The sequence below is a fragment of the Cavia porcellus genome, unplaced genomic scaffold (assembly GCF_034190915.1).
Source record: "Cavia porcellus strain 051 isolate PalLab524CR breed Dunkin Hartley unplaced genomic scaffold, mCavPor4.1 scaffold_16, whole genome shotgun sequence".
Classification (NCBI taxonomy): Eukaryota; Metazoa; Chordata; class Mammalia; order Rodentia; family Caviidae; genus Cavia; species Cavia porcellus.
The window spans coordinates 57167130-57194812 of record NW_026947499.1 but is presented as its reverse complement, the minus strand read 5'-3'; the positions used below and the strand labels follow the sequence as shown (position 1 = coordinate 57194812).

Genomic DNA, 27683 nt, shown 5'->3' with positions numbered 1-27683 from the left:
TTTCAACTTTATTTAAAAAAACTAAGAAAGTTCTAAGTTAATAGACATGCTATGAAAACAGATAGGAAAACTCAGTGTCAGAAGGTCATCAGTTCTCTCTAAATACACTGACAGCAGCAGTACAATAGTTCAGTCTCTGCTGCATGATGCTGACTTTGGCTTTGGTGGAGAGTAGGGCTGGATGAGTCCCTGGGGAGACAGAAATCAGTTTACCAGGTTATTTTGAGTCTATGATTTCTGTCTACATTAGGTGACAGTTTATGCATTGAGTAAATTACTTGAGCTCTTCATATTTTAGTTTCTTCATCTTTAAGTAGAGATAATAATTACAGTAAACTCTGATAGTTATTATGATGATGAAATTGGTTTATACCAGTAAAATAAAACAGGGCATGGCATGCACAAATCAGCTATTATCAGCCAGGAACAGCAGCACCTGTTAAGACTGTAATTTTAGTTGGGAGGCTGAGGGGGAAGCATTGCAAGATTGGGGGCATCCTGGACAATTCAGCAAAACCCTGTCTAAACATTTTTAAAAAGAGAAAGGTTGGGAAATGTAGCTCAGTGGTTGAAAAAAATTAGTTATTCCCATCGTTCATTATTATTAATGCTATTAACATTATTAACATTATATTTGCTTGCAGGTGTTTTTTTTTTTTTTTTGAGACAGAGTCTTGTTATGTAGTCCAGGCTGGCCTTGAACGCACTTGATCCTCCTCCCTCAGCCTCCCCAGGGATGGGATTAAAGATGTGCACCAGCACGCCCAACCACTTGCAGATTCTTAATGGTTAGACTAGTGTGCACACTGAGGAGGGGATACTCTCAGGACTTAATGAGAACAAACTTGAATGCTGGATGGAACGGATAGAGGAATGGGGAGGGCTACACACCAGAATAACAGTGCTCATTGAATCTACCCTCCATGCAGTGGGTTTTAGGGCCACTCTACAGATTTGGAAATTTGAGATTAGAAAAAGTAGGTCACTGGCTCTACAAGAACAGTGCATATGTTTGCATGGCACAGCACATGTCTAGCACCAAAGCATGGTCCTAAGAGTAGGGCCTCAGTCAACACTGGCGAACAAATGGCTTTTCATTTATTCCTGAATACAGCAGGTATGATGGGTCCTGCGTTATGGAGGAAGCAGAAAGTAACCAGCTGGGTCCTTGCACATGAGAATCTGAGCCCCAGTGCCACTGTGCCTGGCACCATGTTTATATTCTGTATCTACATCTCAACAGCAGGAGGAGGGAGTCTTCCAGGGGAACAGGTGCACTGGGAAGCAAGACAACTGACCATAAAAACAAATCACTGTTGTATCCGCATAATCCAGCCTAGCCAGCCTAATATACTGTGTTTCCCAAATATGACTGAAAATAAGAATTGTGGGGCTGGGGATTTAGCTCAGCGGCATAAGTGCCTGCCTTTCAAGCAGGCAGTCGTGAGTTCGATCCCCGGTACCGATAAAAAGGAAAAAAAAAGTGAAAATAAGGATTGTGAGAGGTAATTGTAAAAAACCCAGATTCCTAGGCTCCAGGTCGAATCTACTGAATCAGAATTTATGGTGAAGAGTCCCAGTAATTTGTATATGTAGTAGACTTTCCCTCCATTTTCAGGAGAGGGAAGAAAACTCCAGCAATTCAACTTTCTTTCTTTTCTTTCTTTCTTTCTTTCTTTCTTTCTTTCTTTCTTTCTTTCTTTCTTTCTTCTTTCTTTTTTGAAATGTCAGTTTTAGGGCCAGGGATATAGCTAAGCAGCACAGCCTGGCAAGCACAAGGTCATGAATTTGATTCCCAGCACCAAAGGGGAAAAAAAAAAAGATATGAAAGGGAAAAGGGTCCTACAGGACAGAAACAATGTGAAGAAAGACTGGAAGTGGGGAAATCCAGGGATGTGGGCTGTGGTGGTGCATGCCTGTGATCCCAGCACTCAGGAGGCTGAGGCAGGAGGATTGCTGCAAGTTCAAGGCCAGTCTGGGCTATATAATGAATTCAAAGCCTGCCTGAGTACAAAGCAAGGCCTTACCTTAAAAAAAGCAAAGCAAAGCAGAAAGAAAAGAAAAGAAAGAAAATGCAGAGAATGACTTGGGACTAGAATCACAGGTTGCATGAGAAACAGAGGCCCACGCTAAAGTAGCAAACCATGTTATGAAGTCTGGGTTTTGTCTACCAGGACTGTCTTGGTATTGACACTACTGAAAGGCTGCTCAGGCAGGAAGAACACATCGGAAACTAGTGCATGATCCAGGCTTAGCTCACAAGGTTGTCTGTTAGATCTGAAGTGATGATAAGCTCAAAATCATGGGAGTGGAGCAGTTGCCTACCATGTGCAAAGTCTTGGGTTCCATGACCAGCACTACAAAAATAATAACAAACCAGCATTAAAATGACTGGACAACAAAAGAAATTACCCTTGCCCCCATCCCATGGGTGCTGTGTGCATCTTAGGAGCCACAGCCAGATCTGAGTTGCACACCTTTCACTCATTCATTCGTTTACCAGATACTTACTGAGCAGCACCTACTACATACCAGGGCAGCAGTGCCACTGGAGAACCGGCAATGAACAAAACAGATGAAAGTCTCTGCCTCCGTGGAGTGTCTTTTCTTTTTTGAGACAGAATCTCGCTATGTATCCCAGGCTGGCCTTGAACTTGTGGCAATCCTCCTGCTCAGCCTCCTAGATGCTAGGACTTCAGCATCCACTGTGTGCCACTACGCCCAGCCCATGGAGTTTATTTTCATTGTCTTTAAGCCTGGGGAAAGGTGTAAAAGGATATACCATTCATTCATTCATTCATTCATTCATTCAGATTTTTAGCTAGCAACTATTTTGTGCAAGCAGACACCAGTCAGTCTAGCCTTGTCTGGTGAGTAAGCAGACAGCCTACGCATGGTGAGGCTGTCCGCTGTCTTCCTGGACTGCTGGGAGAGGTGTGAGCGGGCCTTAAAGGATGGGAAGTTGGACAGTCATGAAGCTCAGTAATATTCCAGGCAGTGATACAGTGAGATTCAAAGGTGTCTGAAGCCCATGATTCCATGAGATAGCGAGGTCGCCACAGGAGAGAAGAGCTAAGGGTGGGGGTCAAATATCAGAGCAGGCTTTTGAACACAATCCAGAGGTGAGGGGTCATAGGAGGTGTTGATGCAGGGGGTTAAATTTATCATATTTGTTTTTGGGGCAATGACACAAGGGGTCAGAAAGCAAGATGGATATGAAGGAAAGGAGCTTCAAGTCAGGAGATCAGGGAGAAAATTTGTTGGTTTCCATGAGGAGACAGGTCCCAAAAATGAGATGCAGTGGATAAAAACAAGAGAGACACGAAGTTATGGGATTCTCTAGGACTGAAGCCTTGATGATAATTTTCTCTGGTTATTTATTAGAGTCTTCTCTTTACAAAAAGCAGAGGTGAGAAATGGGAGGGGTAAAGTACAGATAAGTGGTAACTTAACTGTTTAACTATCCCAGGGACCATCTCCAGCTATACCTGGCCTTCATGTTTACCATTCTTTTTTTTTTTTTTTTTTTTTTTTTTTTTTTTGTCTTTTTTCATTTTTATTGGTACTGGGGATCAAACTCACAACCGCCTGCTTGCAAGGCGGGTGCTTATGCCGCTGAGCTAAATCCCCAGCCCCCATATTTACCATTCTTTTGGGCATCTTAGCAAAGCATCTCATGCTGTCCCAGCAGAATTCCACTGAGACTAACGTTCTGCAGAAACTGTCCCGGACAGAGTGGCACCAGGAGACAGCTCTGGATGCGGTAGCTGAGAGAGGAACCCTAGCTGTGGTTTTGTAAGAGTGGACTTGGCAATCAAAAGCTGCCCCTCCTGTGAACACCTGGACATGTTACTTAGCCATTTGAAGACTCAGTCTCCTGATCTGTAACTTGGAATAATAACAGCTGTTATGGGGTTTACACGGTGTATGTTCAGAACATGGGAGTAGTACTACCCGGGGAAGAAGTCAAGGAGAGCTTCCTGTCTGCACTGAGTGACTGGGTGGATGGAGAACACAGGAAAAAGCCGCTGTAGTGTTGGGTTTCCCAACAAAGGCCTGGTCTTGTTCACCCCAAGTATTTCTCTCCCTGTGTCTGCTTGTGTCCGAATTCTTGGTGTCTATCTCAGACACACAGTAGGAGCTTTTTCTTTTTTCTCTTTTTTAGGAGAAAAGAGAAGGAATCTAGCTTGCAGGGACAGATGTGGACGCTGCAGGTATGCAGGTGCAGAAAGGTGCTTAGAGAAAAAGAGGAGACCCTGGGAGAGTACAGGCTGAGGTTGAGGGTTCTGGAAGAAAGGAGCAGCCTGCTAAGATGCTGGGAGACAGCATCCAAAGTTTGGGGGCAGCAGGCACGCAGGGAGCCCAGGAAGGGAAGGTTTCCAGAAAACGGAGGTCACCAGGGTCAAGTGCTGCTGAAAGGTCAAAGAGAGGAAGAGCTGATCAGTGGGTGATGAACTGGTATCAAGCAGGTTGGCGGGGTACTTAGCAACCTGCCCATCAGGAGCCAGAGCGCCATTGCTGGGGCAGGGAGAGGGTTGAGGAAATGGCGAGAGGGAAGGTGAGCATGAAAGGGAGGAGATGCAGGGTAATTTGGACCTTCCAGGACACCAGATTTGTCCTCCCAATACGGACAGATTTCTCTCTTTCCTGTTGCCTTCTAGGGATGAACCCAGGGCTTGACACTTGCTAAGCAAGTGCTCTATCACTGCACTACCTCCCTGGCCCCAGACAAATTTCATTTTAAACTGTCAGAGCCACCTCAAGCAGGCCAGAAGGTCTGAGGAGGTCCAGTAATGGACACCCTGTCCCTGGAGGTGGCAAGCTGAGCTCCCAGACCCACCACTGCGGGGGGCTCATAACTAGGGTGAGGAAGGATGTGCAAAATAAGCCCCACGTCCTTCTCAGCAAGCGACTGGTTGGTTCCTTGCATCAAAAAACAACACAGAGGATCAGTCTGTCTATTTCCAGTGTCAGAGGGGGTCGTGTGCGGGCTCATACGGAGATACAGACACAAAACAAAATCTATCTCTATCTCTCGGTGTAAAGGGATCCACATCCCCTCTCCTCCACTCTTCCCGCAGTTCAGTCCTTGGCCCCTCATCTTGCCAGCCTACACCGCTACCCGCCCCCCAGGATCCCTGACCGAGTCACCTCGGACTCCGCACAGCGCGCCAGGCTTCCCCACCTCTGGCCCTTGCCCCCTTGCAGGCCTTGCCAGCCCCCTTCCTGCGACCCCTCCCCTCGGACTACAAGCCCCAGGCGCCCCCAGCCTGGGCGCTGCGCATGCCCCCTGCTCCCGCCCCCTCGCGGTCCCCCCCCTCCGCCTCCCTCCGCCCCCCTCCCCCGCGCTCAGCGCCCGCATCCCTCCATCCAGCCTGTGCCGCAGCCGCATCACCACCGCAGCCCAGGCGGAGCGGAGCCCGGCCCCAGCCCGGCCCCTGTCGACCCGCGCCGCCGCCCCGCCCGCAGGACCCCTCGCGACTCGGGCGCCCCTAGGCGCCCCCAGACCCCGGCCTCCAGCACCGCGGTGGGAGGCAGGGAGCAGCGGCGGAGGCAGGAGGACGAGGAGGAGGAGGAGCCGTCGCAGGATGAAGGATCGGACTCAGGAGCTGCGGAGTGTGAGCCTCTGGGTGGGAGAGATGGGGGGCGGGACCCCAAGATTTGGGGATGAGTGGGGGAGGCGCTGGGACATAGGGGCGAATGATGAGGCTGAAGGTTGGGAACCGAGGCACCCCAACATCTCGAGGCGCCTGATGTCTCCATCTCCAGGGAACCTGTATTTTGGGAATGATGGTTGGAAAAGGTTGGAGTCCATTAAGACACAAGAGGGCAGGAGAGCCTTCAGGGGTCTCCTAGGAGGCCCCTAAGGTCTAACCTGGGGATGAGGGGGGAGTGAGTTGCAGGGGAGGATTGGGGAATACTGTCATCCTGGGAACACATTCCCCAAATTAGAAGGATGGGGAATGGTGACTGAGCCAAGCCCAGAGTCCGGCAGGACCTAGATTTGGGGGCTGCTATGGAGAAGGACACAGGTTGAGACTAAGTGCCAGCACCTGGCAGTGAATGAAAGTGTGTGTGTGTGTGTGTGTGTGTGTGTGCGCTCTTGTGTGTGCAATTGCATGTTGAGTCCTGTGAGGAGGGGGCTTCTGGAGAAGGGAAGGCAAAGGGTGGCCTCTGGAGACTGGTCAGAGGGCCAAGGCCCAGCAGTGTAACCCTAGAGGTGGGAAAGGAGGCTCCTGCACAAGGCGTAGAATTGAATTGTGTGACAAGGACTGTGCTCCGCTGGGGGAACTAGGGCATGCTGAGCGATATGGGCAGGCTGATGTGGGCCTAGGTCCGCAGGCCTGAGGAGGCCAGTTGCCAGGAGGCTTGCCAGGCAGTTCCTGGTGTTGGGGAGGGTGAGGGCAGCCCAGAGGTGCACAGGAAGCTGTCTTTGCAGGGCCTGGGCAAGGAAACTCAGTGAGAATGACTGGGGGAGCAGGGAGGATGCTGGGGCATTGCAGAAATGACCTGGGGCCTGAGGAGGCAAAGCTGGTTGCTGGTTGTATGATCGTGGCCTGTGGTGTTACGTTAATCAAAGTACTGGCCCTGGCCAGGGGCCACGGTGTCCTGATGCACCAGGTCTGTGCCAGCAGCCTGTTGGTTATTACCCCAGGAGTTATTACCCCATTTGATAGATAAGGAATCTGAGGTTCAGAGATGGGCAGGGACTTGTCCAACATCATCATGCAAAGGGGGGAATCCAAGTTTCCAATCTGCCAAATCAAATGGGTCTCTGCTTTTCTAGCTTTGAACTTGATGCTAGAGGTATAGAACTCTGTCTTTGGAGAGCGAGGGGTTTGGGAGCAAAGACCTGACTTGGAGAGTGTAGTGTGTCTGCCTTCTCTGAGGAGATAAGTTAGCAAGTAAGAAAAAGGAAAAGCTAATAGTAGTGGGAGGGCATTTGGAAGGTTTATTTTCATTTATTTATTTGTTTTTTGTGCTATTGGACATTGAACACAGGACCTTTGGACTGAGTTACATCCCCACCCCACCTACCTATCCACCCCTCTTATTTTTAAGATTTTTTTTTTTTTTCGTCTTTTTCCTTTTTATTGGTCCCGGGGATCAAACTGACGACTGCCTGCTTGCAAGGCAAGTACTTATGCCGCTGAGCTAAATCCCCAGCCCCGACCCCTCTTTTTTTAAAACAGGGTTTTACTAAGTTGCCCAGGCTGGCCTTGAACTCCTGCCTCCCAGAATGCTGGGATTACAAGCATGCACCTTGACATCTGATTTGAATTTATTTCTTAACTTTACAGCGTGTATACTCAGGCACAAAGAAAATAACGATCACGTTAACAAACAACACTGTTCTGAGCATTTTATTCATATTAAATCACTGACTTGAGTGTGGTGGCGCACACCTAGAATTCTGACCCCCAGGAGGCTGAGGGAGGAGGCCTGCCATGAGTTCAAGGCCAGCCCGAGTTACATAGTAAGTTTAAGGCCAGCCTGAGCTACATGGTGAGGTCCTGTCTCAAAAGCACTAAATAAGTAAATAATTTTGATCCTCACAGTCATGAGTCTGTGCTAGTTTTATCTTATTATATAGATAAGAACACCAAAAGTGTTTGAGTGACTTGACCAAAGTCACATAGCTGGAGAAAAAGGCAGATCCAATTCAGGCCAGCCACCTGCGCATCCACACTCTGAACTGCCCTCCCTCATGCAGAGTTCCCAAAGCAAGCTGTAGTCCTAATCTCATTAGGATTGAGAAGCTACCTCATTTTACAGTTGAGAAAAGTGAGCCCCAGAGTTGTTTAACCCTAAGGTTACGCAACTAACAATGGAGAAATTTTAGACGTGAACCCACACTTTTTGCACTACAAACCCCCAGGGGAAGAGATGGGGGTGAGGCGGTGTTGAAATTGTCATAGTAGAATCAGAAGGAGGGAGGAGAGAGGTGCAGAGGGTTGAGGGAGCTTGAGTGAGTCAGGGCACCCTGCCCTCAGGGCAGCCCTGCTGGTTGGGGCTGCTGGGACAGCCGAGGGAAGGGAGGCAGGGGTGTCGAGGAGCTGGAGGGGCTGGCTGAATGCTGATGGCTTTGGGGTTGGTCACTGCTCAGGGAAAGTGGAAATTTGGGTCGGGGAGAAGCTGCTAGATGCCAGAAGTGTAAGGGTCTCCCTGCAGGGGCTCAGAGTGGAGAGTTGGAAGCTGGGTGCAGGGGAGCCTGGGAAGAGCTCAAGATGCTAAAGAAACTGCGGAGAGGACACTTAGCCCAGGGACCTGCTTGTCTTTCCAGCAGGTATATCTTCCCAACAGCTTCTAAATCTGTTCATCATACCGACACTGCACACAGACTTGGGAGCCACACTGGGTTCAAATCCTAACTTTGCTATTTCTCATGTGACCTTGGGGAAGTTGCTTATCCTGGTCTGGTTCTCACTTCCTTCCTGTATGAGTTGGGAGTAATAGCTATCTGGAAGATTAAAAGTAGTTAATGTGCCAGGGATGTGGCACAGGCGCCTGCCTGGCAAGCACAAGGTCCTGAGTTCAATTTCCGGTACCAAAAAAAAAAAAAAAATGTACTTAGTGTGCACAGCATGCCTGTCAGGGGCCTAGCATACCTGGAACCCTGTGGTTGTGATTCTCCAGATGACTCGGAGGTTGCTCTTGGGCATCACGTAAGCTCCTGAGATGGGCAGGATATGATCTCTAATTTATTTGGGAGTTAGTTGAAGACCAGAAAGAAATAGAAAAACTGCCTTCCAAAAGTCACATAGCTCTTAGCAATGGAGCTGGCTTCTGTCTCCGGGTCACCAAGCACCCTTGGGTTTAACAAGCACCCTTGCTGGAAACTGGGAGGTTCTGGGCTGGACCCCGATGGGGGGGTTGGAGTAAGTGAGGCAGGTTGGAGAGGAGAGGGGAAGGGGAAGACAGGAGGGACACAGGGACATGGAGTGGAAACAACAGCCGTGGGAGGTGGGTACCTGGAAGGGAGGGAGGAGGGGCGCTGACGGGAATTTGAAGCTGCTGAAGGCCAAGTCATACTTCCTGCAGGCAGGGGCTAAGTCCCCTGTGTGGCACTCAGGAGTAGGGCAGCCACCGTATGTGCTCTAGAAAGTAGGCCTGAAATAACAGCAGGAAAGGGTAGCCAGGGGCAAGCGAGTAGGTGCAGCCGAGAGCACCTGTGGCAGTGGATTTGGGGCCTTCAGCCGCACTGAACTTTCCCCTTTCTAGCATTTCAAACATGGTATATCCTTCTTTGGGGGCTTTGCTTTTGTTTCCTCTGCTCTGAATGCTGTTCCCCATGCCCAGAACACAAGAACTTATTCCCAGAATGCTGTTCCCTCTGCCTCAAACTCAGTTTCCTGCACATCATATTGCAGTGGTTCCTTCAGGACTCAGCTCATATGTCACATCCCCAGAAAGGCCTTCCCTAGCCACTCCATGTGGCTGCATATGGTAGCAAATGCCCCATAATCCCAGCACTCAGAAGGCTGAGGCGGAAGATCTCTGAGTTCAAGGCCAGCCTGCACAACAGAGGGAGACCCTGTCTCAAAAAACAAAACAAAACAAAAACCCAAACTAACCAGCCCACAGGAAGCTTCCCTCGTACCTGCTTCTCTCTATCACTTCTTCCTGCTTACCTCCCTCCTGCTGTTTAGTGCCATGGAGGTTCTCTTCTTCATCTCATTGCCTGTCTGCTCCATGGAAACCTCACTTCCTTGCAGGCAGCCCTTCCTGCCAGCCTCGTTCACCACTGTGTCCCTAGCTAACTCAGTGAGGGGTGGTGCAGAAGGTGGAGGAGAGTAGCTGGGAGGAGCAGGCCTGCTCTAGGAGGGAGGCATGGGGAGGAGGGGCCAGGCAGGAAGACAGATGGACAGAAGCGGGAGGGGGTGCGGCAGAGTGGCTGCTACCTCAAGATCAAATGCTGCTTGCACCCCTAGGAGTGAGGGTGCGCAGTGTGTCAGCATGCCTGGGCACACATGGGTGTTTGCAAAAACACACACCCCCTCCGTGACTTCACCACCCAGTTCCGTCCTGTTCCACCCACCCATTCCTTTACCACCTTGCCATCTGTCTCTCTGGCCACTCACTAGCTGGCTACCGTGGCCCTCTCCTCGCTTCTTTTGGGAATCTGCCGTTGTCATCTGTGTGTGTGTGTGTGTGTGTGTGTGTGTGTGTGCGTGCGCGTGAGCACACACACACACACATACACACACACACACACACACACACACACACACATACACGAGAGCTTTTGTGATACATCTCCAGCGCAAGCCTGGCCTGTGAGGGGCAGAGGAGGCCAGACTCCTCTGCCACAGGCAGTTCCAGCAGTTGACTAAAGGCAGGAGCCCTGTCCTGCTGCCTCTGATCCCCACAGGCGCTCAATCAGCCGTGGGCAGTGAAGAGCAGAGTTCTAGGCATGGCCACTCCCTCTCGCCCCAGTAGCTGAATAATTTTGGGCAAGTTACTGGATTGCTCTGAGCCTCATCTGTCAAATAGGAAGGAAGGAGAATAGAATCCATCCCCTGGAGTGTTTGTGGGGATTCAACAAGAAACACAAGCACTTGTCTAGTTGTCTAGCCATCTTTTTTTTTTTTTTTTGCCTGTCCATCTTTAACCTCCCCATTCTGCTCATAAGGAAACCAAAACCAAGACCTAAACTATCCATCTGTAACCTGAACCCACCACAGAGCAGATCCAGCACATTTGATCCTGGGTTCCTAGAGGGTTTCCTTTGCCCACACCTGCCCACTTGCTTGCTCCGTCTCTTTGTCTGTCTCTCTGTGTCTGTTTGTGTCTGTGTCTCTGTCTCTGGTACTGGAGATTGAACCTGGGGCCTTCATACTGAATTACAGTCCCAGTCCTTTAAAAAAAAAAAAAAAAAAGAATTTAGGCAGGTGTGGTGGTACATGCCTGTAATCCCAGCACTCGGGAGGCTGAGGCAGGAAGATCACCACGGGTTCGAGACCAGCCTAAGCTACATAGTGAGTTCAAGCCCATCATAACTACATGGAGGGCCCCTGTTTGAGACAGTCTCATAGATTGCTAAGTGAACTCAAATTTGCGATTAGGACTCAAACTGCCTCAGACCCCCAGAGTGCTGGGATCACAAGGGATGTGCAACCATCCCTGGCCAGCCTGGCTCCTCATACTGGTCTGATGTCTTCCAGAAGTGGAAGCTGTGCTCATAACCAAACCCACACACATCAGAGCAGGAAGGGCATGTGCTGAATGCATGCCTGGGGCCTGCCCATCTCAGAGGTGAGGGGCCTGGGGTCCCAGATTGCTGTTGCCTAGGGTCACGGAACAAGTCAAGCCAAGACTGGAAGCCCCAGCTTCCTGTTTAGGCTCTTCCTACAGCCATGGACCCCTCTGATTGATTTCTGTCCTGGCTATAGAGCTAGGAAGCACTGAGAACACAACAGAGTGGGCCCTTAGGGACCAGGTAGGAATAAAGCGGATGCTATCTGACAGCAGGATGGATGGGTTAAGTGTGGGATCTGGCAGTCCTGGGTTCAAATTATTGGCAATGAAACCCTAAGCAGGTCAGGCAACCTTTGTGAACCCTTTCTTCATCTGAGACCTGGTGGGGCAGGAGGTAGTAGCCACCCCACACCAAGCACATTGTCTCTGGAACATTAGACACTTTCTCACTTTTTTCATTGCGTCCTCTTGGCCTCCATGTGGGGTGGACATTACTGTTACAGCAAATGCAGAGACTCAAGCTCAGAGAGACAGTCATGTGGTTTTAAACTGCTGATCTCAGGCCACTGTTTTGTTTTCATTATTTTTTTCCTTTTTTTCAGACAGGGTCTCTCTTTGTAGTTCAGGCAGGCCTTGAATTCACTATGTAGCCCTGGCTAACCTTGAGCTCGCTGAGATCCTTCTGCCTCAGCCTCTGAGTGCTGGGATTATAAGCATCTACCACCATACCTGGCCATGAGGCCTGTTTTTTAACATTTATCTGCCTCAGCTTCCCCATCTATGAAAGGGTTTATAAGCAGGGCATGGTAGTACAACCTGTAATCCCAGCACTTGGGAGATGTTCAGGAGTATTTTGGCAAGTTTAAGGCTGATCTAGACAACATAGTGAGACCTTGTCTCAAACACCAAACCAAAAAAGAGGGGGAAATTTTTATAATAATATAAGCATGAACTGCTAGGGACTGTAAGCATGAAATGCATGGGATGGATAAATATATGCAGAATGCAAGAAGGAACAGCTCATAGCACATTGTAAAACACTATTTAAATGTTTGTCATAATTGCAATTATGTTGGCCAATGGTCCTTACAGAGTTTTAATGAAGATTAAAAGAGATAACAAGAATGAAAGACTCATGCAGAAGGTGCAGTGAATGATGATAGTTTGTTCAGTTTGGGGGGCACAGAGCCTCACCTGGAGCAGGCTCTGACAGGAACCCCTCTTGGGGTAAAGGAGCTCCTGGCCAACGGTCCCTGGGAGGTGGGTGCCCGGCCTACAGCCTTCAACTGGATCTGGGGGAGGCAAGTCCTGGATTCCCTGTGTTCCTGTCCTGTTCAGCCTGGTGCCCTTGGGTACCCCACCACTGTTCCCTCATCTGTGAAATGGGGACGATGATATTTGCTCATTTTTTCTCATAGGGCTCTGGTGATCAGGATCAAAAGGGATTATGGATGTAAAAGTGTTTGTAAATGAAGAGGATTACTGGTTTTCAGCTCTCTTAGTAATTTTGATACTAAACAAATTATCCTTGGGGCTTTCTACCTTTCTTCCTCTCTCAAGGGCAACAGGCAGCCTGGGATACTCCAGGGATGAATCTAAGGGAAGTGGCTCTGAGAACAACAGGAGAGAGCAAAATTAGACTTCAAGAAGGACTTCCTAAAGTTGGCATGGGAAAGGGAAAGAGATGGAGAACAGGAGAGTTTTCAGGCACCTGCCAGGGCAGCTGGGACATGAGTGAGGCCAGGTTGAGGCTGAGTGAGTGGGCGAAGGCAGAAGAAGAGGTAGGGGAAGGCTTCGGGCTCTAGCAGCAGGAGGCCTCATAGGGCAGCTGGCTTTGAGGAGCTGGAAACCATTGCGAGACTGATGGGTCCTCCAGACTGAGCCCCATAGCACTGAGCCTTGAGAAACTCAGAGTCTCTTTGGAGTCAGGTGGGGGCTTGAGAAACCAGCAGGCGTGGGCTAAAAAAACACCTCTCTTACTAAGCACGTATTGGGGGTTATCTGGAAGCCAAGTGGCTTGGCGGCGTCTAGCAGGAGGTTCTTCCCAGGGCTGCTGGGTTCTGCAATCCCTGAGCTCTCTGGCCTGTTCGGATTGTGTATGAGTCCCACTGGCTCTGTCTAGGTTTGATCTGAGCTGTCTGGTATCTGTTTGAGCCTAGTCTAGTTCAACCTGATCTGTCTGGTTTCTGCTTTGAGACCTGTCAGGTCTTCCAGGGGCTGCACCCCGAGGTGCAGGCCGTTTGGATCCTGTCTTGATTTTATTTGGGCTCTCAAAGCTGGATTCTGCCTGAACTCTAACAGATTCTTTCCGGAAATCAGATGAACTCTGTTTAAATTTCCATTGGAGTTGACTAGGGCTCCAGATGCAGTTAAGTTTCATGGGCTCAGATTTTGCCCCCAAACCTCTGTCCCAAGCAGAGAGCAGTGTGAAGCCACAGTGGGGGCGCTGGGAGGCCTCCCTGCTCCCTCTTCCCAACTCTGGATGTGCTTCCAGACCTGAGGCTCAGAGAGAACAAGTCCCTGCTGGGGTCCCTGGGGGTGCAGCTGACTCCGCGTGTTTGCCCGTCAGCACACACCTTTGCTGTGGGTCTGTATGCACGTGAACATCAGCATGTCATTGTGCCTCTGTGTGGGTGTCAGGGGCCTATTTCTGTGTGCCTGTGTGTCAGCTGTTCTGTCTGTGTTCCTGGTCTGTCTGTCGGTGATGGCAGCGGTGGTGAGGGTGGGTGGGTAAATCCCTTTGTGTCTTTGAGTTCTGCGGGTGGAGAGCTGAGCAGCTGCAGGTTGCAACTGGGAAATCCGAGCAAGGGAGAGTAGGTGGGTGTGTGCCTGGAAGGGCTGAGTGAGAGGGAGTGAACAGCAGAGAAGCCAGGGATGCGCAGCTGCCTAGGAGGGGATCAAGAGTGGGCGGGGAGAGGAAGGCCCTGGGAGCAAGGGAGCCCAGGGTGCTGCCTGCAACTCTCCTCCGGCTCTCTCTGGGCCTGGCTGTGCTTGCTCAACTTGGCACCTGCTGTGGCAGTGAAGTGACCTTGCGCAGGGGACATGGCTGGTTGGGTGGGGGCAGTAGGGGAAGAGAACAGGAGTAAATTGAGACCCAGGCAGGTGCTGCTGGAGGTTCCCTGGGAGGTCCAGGCTTCTGGAAGACTATTTGAGACCTCTTCTTGTTGCAAGGCTCACATTTAGTACTCGGTTGTTAAAATATTGAAATGCATCCGTACCAGCTGGCCAGTAGCAGCTGCTCTGAATGCCATTCCCTTCCGGGGTAAATCTGACCCACAAGTCCACACGCATCCCAAAAGATGCTCTTTGGTAATTTCCTCGAGGGTCTTTTGGGCTGTCAGCTATGTCAGCGTCCAGGACCTGGCTCCGCAACACAGCCCAGTCTTCATCCCGACTTGGTGCTCTCAGCATGCATCCTGCCTATGACCCTTCCCGAGACCCCTTTCTAAGCCTGGACATGAGAGGTATGGGTAGCAGGTAGAAGGCAAAACCGCTCAAGTGCCTGTCTTGGGGATCAAGTAGGGGCTGCTCATGGATCCAGCCTTCCTTTGCCTCACAGGCGAAAGACAGTGACGATGAGGAGGAGGTGGTTCACGTGGATCGGGACCACTTTATGGATGAGTTCTTTGAGCAGGTAATGAGTTCCCAGGTCCCCCAGACCTAGCGCCTGTCCCCTAGCCAGCTACTTCCTTTTCCGTGTGTGCCCCTTTTCTACTCCTCACCCACCTTGGCCTTTTATGAACCCTTCTGAGTCTGGCCCATTTCCCTGAGCCCTTGCAGATCTGCTCATCTGGCCTAACAAGTTGGCGGACTGTTGCTGGATTTTCTGCCCTAGGTGGAAGAGATCCGAGGCTGCATTGAGAAACTGTCTGAAGACGTGGAACAGGTGAAAAAGCAGCACAGTGCCATCCTGGCCGCCCCCAACCCAGATGAGAGTGAGTGCTGCTGCTGAGCAAGGGGCGGTGAGCTGGGGTCCCACCCAGGCTTCTTGTGTTCACGCCTCACCCTTCCCTCAGAGACCAAACAGGAGCTGGAGGACCTCACTGCTGACATCAAGAAGACGGCCAATAAGGTTCGGTCCAAGTTGAAAGGTAAGGAATGTGATCTTGCAACTGGGGAAAGAGGCACTTTGTCACTGTGGGCCAAAGTGTGCCTTTTGTAAGAAACATTCACTGACTTCCAGGAGCCAGATTCCTAAACAGTGAGAACGCACAACACTTTAGATTTGTCCCATTGATCCAGATTCTTCAGAGAGACATAATGGGGAAATGAGGGAGAGGAGGGTTTCTGTCCAAATTGCATCTGAGCTCTGTTGGTTCCATGAATGTAAAGATCCATCAGAAAAATGCTGTCTTCCAAGTGGTTTTGGTTTTAAATGCCAATTTCTCCTGAACAGGTCCCCAATATAGAGCTGAGCATCCAGTAGGTGGGCTCAGCAAATGCTTCTGAATTGGTATCCTCGGCTCAGGACAGATTGGACCATGTGGCTGACATCAGGGGCTGGCATTCTTTCAGGAAGGCTTTGCCAAATGCTCATGTAGTCACTCTAATTTAAGGACTTGGGTGCTGGTAATAACCACCTTCCCCAAAGCACTGTGGGTTGGGAACCTCCTTGTCTGCAGTGCCAGGGGAATAGCAATGTTACCGTGATGCTAATTTGTGTGTGCCCGGTAATTCAGCATGAGAAAACAGTTGCCTGGAGCCTACAGTGTCTGAGGCCCATTGCTAGGTTTTGGGGAAAGGAGCTTTATCAGCTGCCTGACTGAGAGCTCTGACCTTGGCCTGGGGAGATGAGACAGAAGAAGCTGTATGTCCTCCTAGGTTCAAGGGAGGCCAGATGGGAGCCTCGGAAGGGAATTGGTAAAAATAAGCCCTCTGCACTCAGTGAGCAGGCTGGAATGGAAAATGCCACAGCCTGGGATAACACGAAGGCAAATCAGGCAGTCTGCAAGAGAAATGGAAGCAATTTCAAAGCCCTCTCCCACTACAAAGTCTTTTTCTCCAAATGAAATTTGACAAAGATCCCAATATATAAAACAAACCCCAATATATAAACATACAAAAGCCAGGTTGGTTTGGCTAAACGGGTTAGGAGGTCCTCTATACTGGCCTCCCCTTCACTCCCTGCAGAAGCCCCCAAAATTCCTTTTCAGAAGCAAGGTTCCTGCCAACATGCAATTTAGAAACCCCTCCGCTCAGTGTTTCCTTGGGCACACTGAGCTCTGACCTTGAACACCCTCTAGAAGACAGTGAGGAGAGCTGTGGTTTGGGGGTTCAGGAATAGACCCAGGAAGAAGACAAGAAAAATGGCAGTGGTTTCAGAAGCTGGCCCTCCAGAAAAACGGAAAAGATGTACATCTTCTCCGTCTCTTTCCACTTGGTGGCATGAGCTGAGGCTTTGAGCGTGACCTTGAGTGAGCTGTTGTATTGGTTTGAAACTGTTTGCAGTCTGAAAGATGGGATTGAGTTCCTGCACCCCCAGGATGTTGCAGAGTCAATGAGGGTCAGTGAAAGATCCCTCCCTTCAGACTTCATCCTGCCCCAAATCTGACTATAGGGCTCCAGGCTGGGCCAGGAGATTCCAGTGTCCCTGTGCTTTTCCTGAATCTGCTGTGCCCTGGCTGTCACTCAGTCACTGTGCTTGCTGCTGCTGGCAGGGAGGCCTTGGGGTGCCATCTAGCCCCATGCCTCCCCCGCTGCCAGCAGAACAGAGAAGTGATGTTCTCAGGAATGGCCTGGAGGCCCTTCGAGGTCTGAGCAGGACTGGTGATTCATCCCTGCTGCATTTTCTGATCTTACTGAAGCAGATCTTCCTGCAAGCTCTTTTTCAGAAAATCTGAATGATAGTGTCAGGAGCACGTGATCCAGAATGCCCGACAATCTGCACACTTCTCCAGAACACACTGTAGAAGTGGGACTTCTGAGACAGGAATCACCTGGCAGGGCAGGGGGAGGGCTGTTTTCTCTGTTGGAGCATCCGTTTGTCCTGAGATTCTTCAGGAAAAGGATGACCACCAGAATCTGAACCAACTGGATGCCTACTTTCCACCAAAAAAGTCACAGGTTAGCCTACTGTGGTGGCTCTTTCCGGTAGTCACAGCTACTTGGATGGCTGAAACAGGAGGATGGGTCCTTTGAGCCCAAGAATGCCAGGAAACAACAACAAAAATCCTCATTTGGATTTTTGCCCCTGTCTGGGGGCCATAAGAAGTGGAGACTTCACTCCTGTTAATTAATGGACTGGTTCCACATTTCCTCCCGGGCTGGAACAGGAGTGGTGGCTGCTGGCACTTTCTAAGACCCAGTCCTTCCACCAGAACAAATAGCTGCTTCTATCTGGTAACTTCTGACCGCCCCCCCATCCTCTCTCTCTCTTTCTCTGTCTCTCTCTCTGTCTCTCTCTCTCTCTCTCTCTCTGTCTCTCTCTCTGTCTCTCTCTCTGTCTCTCTCTCTCTCTCTCTCTCTCTCACACACACACACACACACACACACACACACACACGCCTTCAGGACCCCGTCAGGTGACTGCTTATTTGTTGGTCTGCCCCAAAGTCTTCCACTGCACCCCCTTGCCATGGGCACAGCTGATCTTTCCAGGCCCAGAGCCTGCCTTGGGGTGTCCAGCCTTCTTACGTCTAGGACCCCCACCCTATATGCCTCAGGTCTCCCTCACTGTGCCCTGTCTCCCGCAGCGATCGAGCAAAGCATCGAACAGGAAGAGGGGCTGAACCGTTCCTCTGCAGACCTGCGCATCCGCAAGACCCAGGTAGGAGGCAGCAGGCCACCCGGCTGGACTTTGGGGCTGGGTTCCTCGGGTCACCTGCGGGTTCATGCGTGGGCTGGGGGTGCCTGTCGAGGGAGCAGGGGACTGAGCTTGTGGAGTGGTAGGGTCATGGGTCCATGCTGAAGGAAGGATTGTAAACTAACATAGCCTGTCCTGTCCCCCCACCCGCACACCACCTCCCCAACCTGCTTGCCCGCCGTTCCTCCACTCCTACCCCAGCACTCCACACTCTCCCGGAAGTTCGTGGAGGTAATGACTGAGTACAACGCGACCCAGTCCAAGTACCGGGACCGCTGCAAGGACCGAATCCAGCGGCAGCTGGAGATCAGTGCGTGTGCCCTCCCCACACCCTGGGTCTGCCCAGCGCCCTTCTCGCCCTTTCTCTGTGGAGAGAATCCCAGGCCCCAGGCCAGGGGAGGGTGGCTCCGGGGTCCCTGCCCCATCCTACCACCCTGACTGCCTGGCAGGCCCAGGCCCTGAGTCCCTTCTCCCCATAGCCGGCAGGACCACGACCAACGAAGAACTGGAGGACATGCTGGAGAGCGGCAAGCTGGCCATCTTCACAGATGATGTGAGCGCTGGGAGGGTGGGGTCTATTTTGGGAAAGCTGCCCCTCCCCCAAAGGTCAGGGTGGACCAGGTTCCTGAGCTGTGGACCAGAACCAGGGGAATTCCACGGAGGCAGGGCAGGAAAACAGCTCTGTAGAGGTGGCAGGCAGTGTTGAGCACTTCCCATGCCTACATTTGCTGACATTTAACCCCCTCCAGAATGCCACAGGGAGGCCATTTCACAGATGGGGAACACTGGTTCAGGTGAAATAACCTGCCCAGAAGCGCAGGCCTCAGTACAGGGAGGGGCCGCTGCAAGCCCCCACCCTTCCTGGAAGCACATCGTATGCCAGGTGACTCATTTGTCTACATCTTGGAGATTTTTTTAAAAACATAAGTTTTATTTTCGCATACTGAATTTGTTTATATGTGAACCAGTGGGCTTCCCCTACATATAGTTCTTCCTTCTCCTTTGGACTTCTGCCCTGCTCTGCCCAGCCCTGTCTGTGCTTAGCGTTCTGGTGACCAAATGTTTCTGGATAGTGGTTTCACCCAAGTTTACAGTGTGTACTGTGATTGTCTAACAGCCCTCAGTGAGTTGTTATTTGGATAATTGGTCTTCAGTGAATTAATTTTGGACAAATTGATTGTGAGCCAGTTAATCTGGAACCTCCCAAAGCAGTTCTGGCCGACTGTCTTGTCTGTCTGTGTGACAGTGGAGGTAAGCCTGTGGGTGGCCTCCAGGGGCCACTTTCGGTGGACAGACATAGCTGACCCCTTCGAGTTGGCCCAGTGTCATCACAGTGGAAACTCACCGTTATAAAGCAGGGTAGTGAAACAGAGATGTGAAACTGCAGGTGAGCGCTGAGGTGTTCGCTGAAGGTAACACTAGAGTCAGAGAAGCCTGGAGGGGGAGATCCTTGAGCTGCACGCCGAGAGACAGGAAGCTTTTGGATGTGGGGATACAGGAAGAGAGAACAGATAGAGCAGAGACAAGGAGAAGGAACCGCTTGTTAAACAGCCATTGGATGATTTCGGCTCTTGGAGGAGGAGCAGGAGTTATGGGCAGAAAGGTAGACAGATGTCCTTATTACTATTGCCCGCCTCGTCTCACACAGGCCCAGACAACTGTGGGCACACCACCTTCTCCGAAGGGCCACATGTCTGCTGGCTGCTTCTCACCTGCTCGCCACCCTGGCTGCTTTTGGTCATTTGTCTTCCTGGGTGTCTCTGGTATATACTAGAAGAAGCTCTGTGGCTAGCAGGAAGAACTCCAGAAAGTTTTAGTTATTAGAATTTTTTTTTTTGTGGTACTGGGAAAGTGCTTATACAGCTGAGCTAAATCCCCAGCTAGTTCTTATAATTTAATGCACTTCTCTTTAATGCTTACTGTGTACCAGGTAGTGTTCCAATTCATGTGCACATACTCCTCTTACACAATAACCCTGTGAAGTGGGGTGGGGAGCTGGGGATATGGCTTAGTGGCACAGTGCTCCTCTGGTCAGGGAAAGGTCCTGAGCTTGATTCCTGGTACCAAAACAAAAACAAAACAAAAACCTGTGAAGTAGAAACTGTCATATGCACATTTTCCAGATGGGAAACAGTCCCAGAGAAGCTAAATAATTTGCCTGTGGTTGCTGAGTCAAACCTCATATGGGACAAAGAGTGATACCCCCCCCCATTGCCCTAGATCAAAATGGACTCACAGATGACAAAGCAAGCACTGAATGAGATTGAAACGAGGCACAATGAGATCATCAAACTGGAAACCAGCATCCGAGAGCTGCACGACATGTTTGTGGACATGGCCATGCTTGTGGAAAGCCAGGTATGGGCTCCGTCTTGCTACCCTGGGTACCTCCTTAAGTCCTGAGGTTCCCTCTCCCATACCCCCAGGTCGCCCGTCCCGTACACCCCTCATCTGCCCGCAGGGTGAGATGATTGACCGCATCGAGTACAACGTGGAACATTCTGTGGACTACGTGGAGCGAGCTGTGTCCGACACCAAGAAAGCTGTGAAATATCAGAGCAAGGCGCGGAGGGTGAGCCAGGACCTGGGGCTGAGGAGGGCTGGGGCTGGGGGCTGGGCTCAGGCCGGGGCCGGCCGAGGTGATGGTGAAGTCGGGTGAGAGGCCTCATCTCCGGCTCTGACCTCTTCCTATTTCTGTTTTCTCTCCCTCCTTTTTCCTCACACCTCCCTCACTCCCCCATCTGTCTGTTGGTTTGTCTCCCTTTATCACTCTGGCTCTGTTTCTGTCTTTCTCTGTTGTTTCTCTGTCTTGCTGTCTTTTTTTCTACCTGCAGAAGAAAATCATGATCATCATTTGCTGTGTGGTGCTGGGGGTGGTCTTGGCCTCATCCATTGGGGGGACGCTGGGCTTGTAGGCCCCCTGCCCTTATCCCTTCCAGGCCCCTTCCCTACCACATTGGGAGCAATACCCCCTCTGCCCCTTTCACTCCATCCCCTGCTCCAAGCTCAACCCCAAAATGGACCCAAGCAGCCCCACTCCCTCTTCTATCCCCACGGCAGACCCTGGAGTCCCTGGACCTCACCTTGCCAAGGACCACCCTCCCCTTTCCCGCACGTAGATAGCAGCAGGCGTGATTACACATGCACACCAACATGCATGCCGCCGGCACATGCTCAAGACGTGTGGACACCCCAGCGAGTGTGTGTGTGTGTGATGTATGTAGAGACACATCATTCCCCTTTGCATCCACCTTAAGTCTGTGGTCCGAGCCTCCTTGTCATTAGGGTCATGGTGTTGACTGAGTGTAACAGCAGCCTGCCATACTCCTGTTTTCTGTGAATAGGTATGTGTGTCTGTGAGTGGCTGGAGATCTGTGGACACCCAAACTATGTTTATGGAATTTTATGTTAGTGTTTGCAACTTGAGTGACATCAATTCCTCCACCCACACCTCCTCCCTGTCTGCTCTAAATGGAGCGGCAGTGTGTACAGATGTTCACATTCTCAGAGGACCCCATGGCAGACACCCACATGATGTAGAGCAAACCCTCCGGGTCAGTGCAGGGGCTTCTATGTGTCCTTGCATGCACTTGTGTGTTTTGGGCCTGTGGAGGTGAGTGGAAGCATCATGTGTAAATGGCTTAGCTTGGCCTATAGACTTGTGTTTTTCCTAGTAGATGTGGTGAGGAATGAGTGTGTATATGTACATGTGTGTGCAAGCTCACACACTGGAAGTGTTGATAGGAACCCTCCACATTGTGGACAGATACCTACTGAGGGTGGATATGAATTTATCTGTATGCTACCTAGGATATAGCTGTGACTGTGTGTGTGTGTGTGTGTGTGTGTGTGTGTGTGTGTGTGTGTGTGTGTGTTTAGGGGCTTTCTACATAGTGTTTTGCCCCTGCATATCACACATGCACATTTACCTTTAAGGACATGTGCCCCATCATTCCGGGTTTGTTTAATCAGATTTATTTGGTCCTGCCCTCCTCCCCAGTGGCCCTGACCCATGGCTGGTGTGGCCGCATTGCTACATCAGTATTATGCACACATGCTTTCATCCTTATCTTTTCTGTGTCTGTCCGAGGACAGGTCTGAGCTTGCGCCAACTGGAGCACCTCAGACCAAGGCCGAGGAGGTCCTGTGAAGGTGGCTGCATTCAGGCACACGCACATGCTCCACACGGCACTCATGCGTGCTGCCAACAGTGTGGTGCTCCTGCAGGCCCACACATGTGTGCACGCGAATACCACTTGGGAGGTCTGTGAGGAGGCAAAATGTCAAGGAAAATGACAAGTGGAAAGTCAGGACATTGCCCCTTTCTGTCTCTAGTCCACTCTGGTGGGACCTGGAAGAAGCCAGTGCTTTGTCTCACTGCCCCATTTAATCAGTGTTCTAGGCTCTTCCACTAGAGTGGACAGTTGTGGCAGTGGTCAGTGGTAGTTTTTCATCTCCTGGACCTGTCCTCTGCTGAAACATCACCTACCAGGGTGAGACTGAGGACTCAAGCCTGGGACTCATGATGAGGGACGGGCAGCACCCAGCTTGGGGAGACAGCACACATAGTTTGTGGGTTGGTGGTTTGGTGACGGAGGAGGTTCAGGGAGAAAAGACGGCGTTAGAACCCCTCTCCCCACTCTAAGAGCCAGGAGCGTGTAGGCTGAGCACTAAGGACAGAAGGGAGAGGCATGTATGTCCTGGGTGACAGACTCCAGTGTGTGCACACACAGGCAGGGGAGAGCTGCAGATGTGACCTTCTGAAAACAGCACCCTTCCCGGCCCCCTCAGCCAACCTCTTCCATCCTCGGCCTCCTCCTGGCCTGTGTGTGTCAGTGTGACCACCTGTTTGTAACCCCCAGGTCAGCTGTTCTAAGGAGGAAAGCCTGCCTGTCCTTTCCCAGATGTCCTTTTACAGGTCAGGAAATCCGCCCATAGTCTGACTGCAGCTTTCTACTTCCACCTCAGGCTTCTTTGGAGACGTCATGCAGGCCCCAGCACCCAGCCCCCTTCTTCCTTCCTGCAGTCCATCCAGGACCTCCTTTCAGCCCAGGTGTTTCCCAAAGCCCCCCAGCCTTGCAATTCATAAAGACAAATGGTGATGTTGTGGCTAGAGTGCTGCTCCTGCCTCCTTGAGTGGCACTGGGCCCTTGGCTGCCCATCTCTGGACCTGAGATGGACTGGGATCCCTGAGTGTCTGGGCCGTCATGGCTTTCTGCAAGTCATGCACATCCATCGTATGACGGGTTTGCTTATTGGCTGCTGTCTACATGTGTGTGTGTGCTGAGTGTGGTCTGGGGTCGGTGTCTTGCATGTTCTCAGACAAGGGTGTGCTGTCTATCTTCCATGCATTTATAGCCGTCAAGGCCAGGTATGCCCCGTGGGTGGTCCTGCGCCTGGCTGGGGCTCAGCATTCCCCCTCCCTTTCCTCCTTGTCCCTTCCTCTCACAAAGCACACTGCGTGACCATCCCATGTGACCGTGGGTCGACACACGCTCTTGCCACGCCTTGAGCGTGTACACATGATGTGTTCTATGCATTCACCCTGCCCCCAGCCTGCCCTGAAGAGGACAAGATGGGTGGCCCCAGCTCCCTTCTCCCCTCCCTGCTGTGCAGCCGTGTGCGTTGGCGTGTGTTTCTGTGTCGCTGGCGTGTCACGTGATGTAGCTGTGTTTGCTGACATGAGCCCCTGCCCTCTCTGTTTCTCCGTTGGTTTCTAGAGCTCTCTCCCTCCCCTTCCCAGAGGGGACAGGACTCCTGGGGCCTGGTTGGGGGCCCAGAGCCAGGCCACCCTCTCCTGTTAGCCCTCAGAGTCTCATTTCTCTCTATTGGTGACCAAGTTGCAAATGGATAAAACACAGGAAATTTTGTTCCCCCACCCCAGCCCTGCATGTCCTGTCCCCAGAGCCCCCCAACCCTACCCCGGGCCAGGACAAGTCCCGTGGGACGGGAGAAATAGCAACCAATCCAACAGCGGGTGTACTGTGTGCTCACTTCCTTCTGTCCCCACATGGGACAGCGTCGTGGGGAGGTGAGATCTGTGGTGGAGGGTGGGCAGAGAAGCTGGACAGACAGCTGGACATAGGCTTGGACAAGGATTTTAATCTGGAAGTTGGCCAGGAATAGCGTTACTGGAGGCCGCCTCAGGTAGAGAACTAACAACGGTTGCAGGCACTGAGTTAGTGTGCAGGGTCACCGAGAGGGATTAAAAGATAAGCATCTAAAGGTGATCCTTTATTGTTTTTAAATAGTGAGAGGATTACCCACTAAGGAGGGAGGACGTGATGGGGGAATTGGAGAAGCCTCTTCACGCTGAGCCTAGGAGAAGATTGCACTGGGCACAGCCTAAAGGGCAGTTGCTGCTCCAGGAGCCAGAATGTCATAGGGTAATGAGAAGGAAGGTTTGGCTAGCAGGCCTGCATTGACAGTGAGGATGCTCTTGTCCCCAGATTCTGCCATAGAAAGAACCTAGAAGGTTTAGGGTGCAATTCAGACTCAAGGCTTAAGGACTTAAAGTGTGGAGGGCCCCAGGATAGCCAGTCCTGTACAGAGCCTTCAGCTCTGAAATAAAACCATCTCACCCCTCCACCCCAGGCTTGGGAGCTGGACAGAGGTGACAGGACTGCCTCCCCCCTAGCTCCATGGTCACTGGGCTGAACTGTCCATGCCCTGCATCCAGAGGATGGTACGAGTCCGGCTGTCCTCCCATGAGAACAGCGGCTCGTAGCCAAAATGGCGCTGTGCCTTGTTGGTGCTGACGGTGAAAGTGGTATTCGCCACGACTAAAGTGTAGGGATTGAGCAGAGGTGCATAGAGCAGCAGAGGGCGTAGCAGCCACTGCAGTAGGGCATTAAGGGTGGCCAGGAGCACCAAGAGCCAGTAGGGTAACAGCGGGCGGGTACCCACTAGCCGCAGTCCACAGGGGCCCAGGAACTCCATATTGAAATCCTCATAGCTCTTATAGGGTGACTTGTCATAGCAGAAGTACACTTGGCCACCCATGAGTGCTGCTCGATGCTCCAGCTCCCGGGCCACCAGCACGTGCATCCAGGCCACATTGCCTGCCAATGAGGAAGAAAGGTTCATGTGCTCCTGCAGGTGCTGCCCACATCTCCACTATAGCCTGTGAAGGCTGCTTTGGTAGCGGGCTTGTACACACACTATCCTAGTCCCACGCAGATGCTGTTCTCCCCCTTCTGAGGAGTCACTGCCCATATCACTGCACTCTTCCCTGCATTCCCCCCTTAGCCTGTGACTCAGTTTTCCATCTTGCACAGATGCTGTTTCCTCTGTGGCCCATGCAAACAGTTCTCACACAGTCACTGTCTCCCTGGGCCTGAGCACATGGGGCCCTTCCCAGAGCCACTCGAGCATGCCAGTCCCACAGCAGGACCTCTGGCCCTCTCTGTGGTCTCCCCTGGTCCAGCCTGGTCCTTACCCACGTAGACCCGGCCATGCTCCACAGAAGCTGGAATGGCTCTGAAGAGCCGGCCCCCCAGCCGCAGGCCTTGGTGGTAGAAATCCCTCATGATTTGGTGGCCTTCACCATAGATCCCCGTGGGGCGTAGGGCACATGTCACCAGAGGCAGCCCCCCATGGACCTGTTGGCAAAATGCAGGCATTGCTAGGACCTAGTACTCAACGGCCACCTTTCTAGCTCGACCCCCTTATCTGCAGCTGAGAGGGAAGGTGGGGCCCACTTGTCTCACTCAGCCCCTGTCTCCAGCTTATCCGTGCAGGCTCACCATCCTCCCGTTGGCCTCCAGGACCAGCCGCTCAGCTTGAGCCTTGCTGTGAGGATACGGGTGCTCATGCACGGCCTCATACGGGGTGTCCTCATTGCCTCTAATGAAGGGAAAATGACTCAGTGGGGGAAGCAGGAGGGGGAGAATGGGCTGCTAAAGTATCAGGAACCTCAGCACACCTGTAGAAGGGATGGCCTTTGATGTTAGGTCCCACAACCTCCATGCTGCTCGTGTAGACCAGGAACCGAGTCCCTGTCTGCACGCAAGCCTCGACCACATTCTGTGTGCCTGGAGGACAAAGGTGGTACTTAAGCTGAGGTCCCTTCTCTGCATCATTACACTCCCATCCCAGGCCCAGGGAGAACCACAAGAGGCTGGGTGAGATGGAGACAGGGGTGAGTAAATAATCATGTGGACAGGTTGTCCTGAGATCACAGGAGGTTAAGGACAAACAAAGGGAGTGGGGGATGAACAGGCAAGAGAAGGCTGGGTGTCAGGAGATACCAGGGGCACAGCTAGAACACGAAGGGGCACCTCACCCTGCACGTTGACCTTGTAGATAGTCTCAGGGCTGGCCCTCCCAAACACATCCACCAGCCCCGCTGTGTGGATGACCACATGGGCTCCAGACACGGCCGCTGCCACCTCATGAGCCTCAGACACATCCCCCTGGATGCCAGTCACCTGCACAGGCCCTAGCAGTGTGAGAGGAGGCCAGAGGCAATTAGAGCTGAGAGCATCAGTCAGATGCTGGGTTCAGCCCCCACCCTCAAGAGCCACATGTTCCCAGTATGACTCACTCGTCCCATCCATGTGGACTACATGTAAACAGGCTTCATCCTTTCCACCAAGCGGGGGCATTCCAGCTTGGGAGGGGATAGGAAGACCATACCCTCCTTCCCACAACCTCCCCGTCACCTGTCTTCAGCTCTTCCAGCCAGGGACTCAGATGCAGGTCAAAGACACGCAGCTCACGGAGCCGTGGCTCTCGCTCCAATAACATTCGTACCACGTGTTCGCCTAGGAAGCCGCAGCCGCCTGTGACCAGGTAGACCAACTTTCGGGCTTCTGCAGATCCGGCCATGCCTGGCTGCAGGAAGAGACTTTGGCTCACCTGGGTTGCCTGGGGCCACCTGTCCCAACCACATTTCCTCAAGAAAAGGCCTGGTGGCCTAGTAGACAGGAGCCCAGTGCTATGGCCAGTGGTCAGAGTTGTTGCTAGAAGCTGCAGCCACTGGCTGGGCTACCTGCCCTCTGGTCCTGCAAATGCTAACCAGGGAATTATTGAGGGGTAAGGGCTAAGTTCAAGAAAGGGTCAGCATTTGAGATGGATGGACAGAGGCTGGGGGGCAACAGAGGAGAGTTGGGGAAAAAGAAAGGAAGGGTCTAGGAAGGTGGGAAGGGCTGCTTAGGCTCTGGTGTCACCTCTGCCTACCTGCAGCTACTATCCCAGGACGCCTAACTGGCCACTGGAGAGGCTGGCTCCTGGACTGGCCGCCCAGCCACAGACCCGTCTTCCTTCCGCTTGCTTCTCCTCCCTCCTGGCCCATTCCAGGAAGGAGACCAGCCCCGCCTCTATTCCCTTGAACACCCGCACCCCTCTCGCCCCTTGCATAGGGCGCCCCCTAGCGGATTTAGCACTTCACTGGCATTCGGATACAGCAAAGCACTTTGGAGAAAAGTCAAAACCTGCCAGGTGGATGCTGAGGGGCTTGGGGTCCACAAGACGGAGGCAGCAGTGACCTCATTCCCATAGTAGGACTTTAGTCCTCACCTCCTGCTAGACTTCCTGGGAGGCCAGCCAGCTAGCAGTAGCTGTGGTTCTGGGGAGGGAAGGAAAGGGGAGAGAGGCCTGACCTTGGCCCCATCTGGCTTGCTTTCATGGGGCACCCTTGGTATGGCTGTCGCAGCCTGGCAGGTCATCCAGAACAGTGGAG

The 27683-nt window shown here is 52.0% G+C and overlaps 2 protein-coding genes and 1 long non-coding RNA gene across 7 annotated transcripts; 1 reads left to right on the top strand and 2 right to left on the bottom strand.

The window, feature by feature from the left end:
* LOC134470755 (uncharacterized) lies at positions 1 to 9844 on the bottom strand. The gene is made up of 4 exons (XR_010039905.1): positions 9633 to 9844; positions 2533 to 2756; positions 2326 to 2357; positions 1 to 189 (listed from the first exon to the last, which is right to left on the bottom strand). It is a non-coding gene; the product is annotated as an uncharacterized LOC134470755 (long non-coding RNA).
* On the top strand, positions 5336 to 23979 carry Stx1b (syntaxin 1B). Its single transcript, XM_003477886.5, has 10 exons — positions 5336 to 5618; positions 14759 to 14833; positions 15035 to 15134; positions 15216 to 15290; positions 17892 to 17965; positions 18203 to 18311; positions 18481 to 18554; positions 20222 to 20359; positions 20463 to 20573; positions 20836 to 23979. Exons 1-10 carry the CDS (start codon positions 5589 to 5591, stop codon positions 20914 to 20916), a joined length of 867 nt encoding a protein of 288 aa, XP_003477934.1. The 5' UTR covers positions 5336 to 5588; the 3' UTR covers positions 20917 to 23979.
* A 243-nt stretch (positions 23980 to 24222) lies between these two features.
* Hsd3b7 (hydroxy-delta-5-steroid dehydrogenase, 3 beta- and steroid delta-isomerase 7) lies at positions 24223 to 27531 on the bottom strand. 5 transcript variants are annotated; one of them, XM_013141706.3, is made up of 7 exons: positions 27182 to 27406; positions 26665 to 26836; positions 26286 to 26441; positions 25926 to 26034; positions 25747 to 25846; positions 25440 to 25602; positions 24223 to 25062 (listed from the first exon to the last, which is right to left on the bottom strand). In XM_013141706.3, exons 2-7 carry the CDS (start codon positions 26828 to 26830, stop codon positions 24647 to 24649), a joined length of 1110 nt encoding a protein of 369 aa, XP_012997160.1. In that variant the 5' UTR covers positions 26831 to 26836; positions 27182 to 27406; the 3' UTR covers positions 24223 to 24646. The 5 variants fall into 5 exon arrangements, with proteins under 5 accessions (XP_012997160.1, XP_063082934.1, XP_063082932.1 ...); XM_063226864.1 differs by having other exon boundaries at positions 26547 to 26836; positions 27182 to 27202; XM_063226862.1 differs by having other exon boundaries at positions 26665 to 27476.
* Between the last annotated feature and the right edge of the window lie 152 nt (positions 27532 to 27683).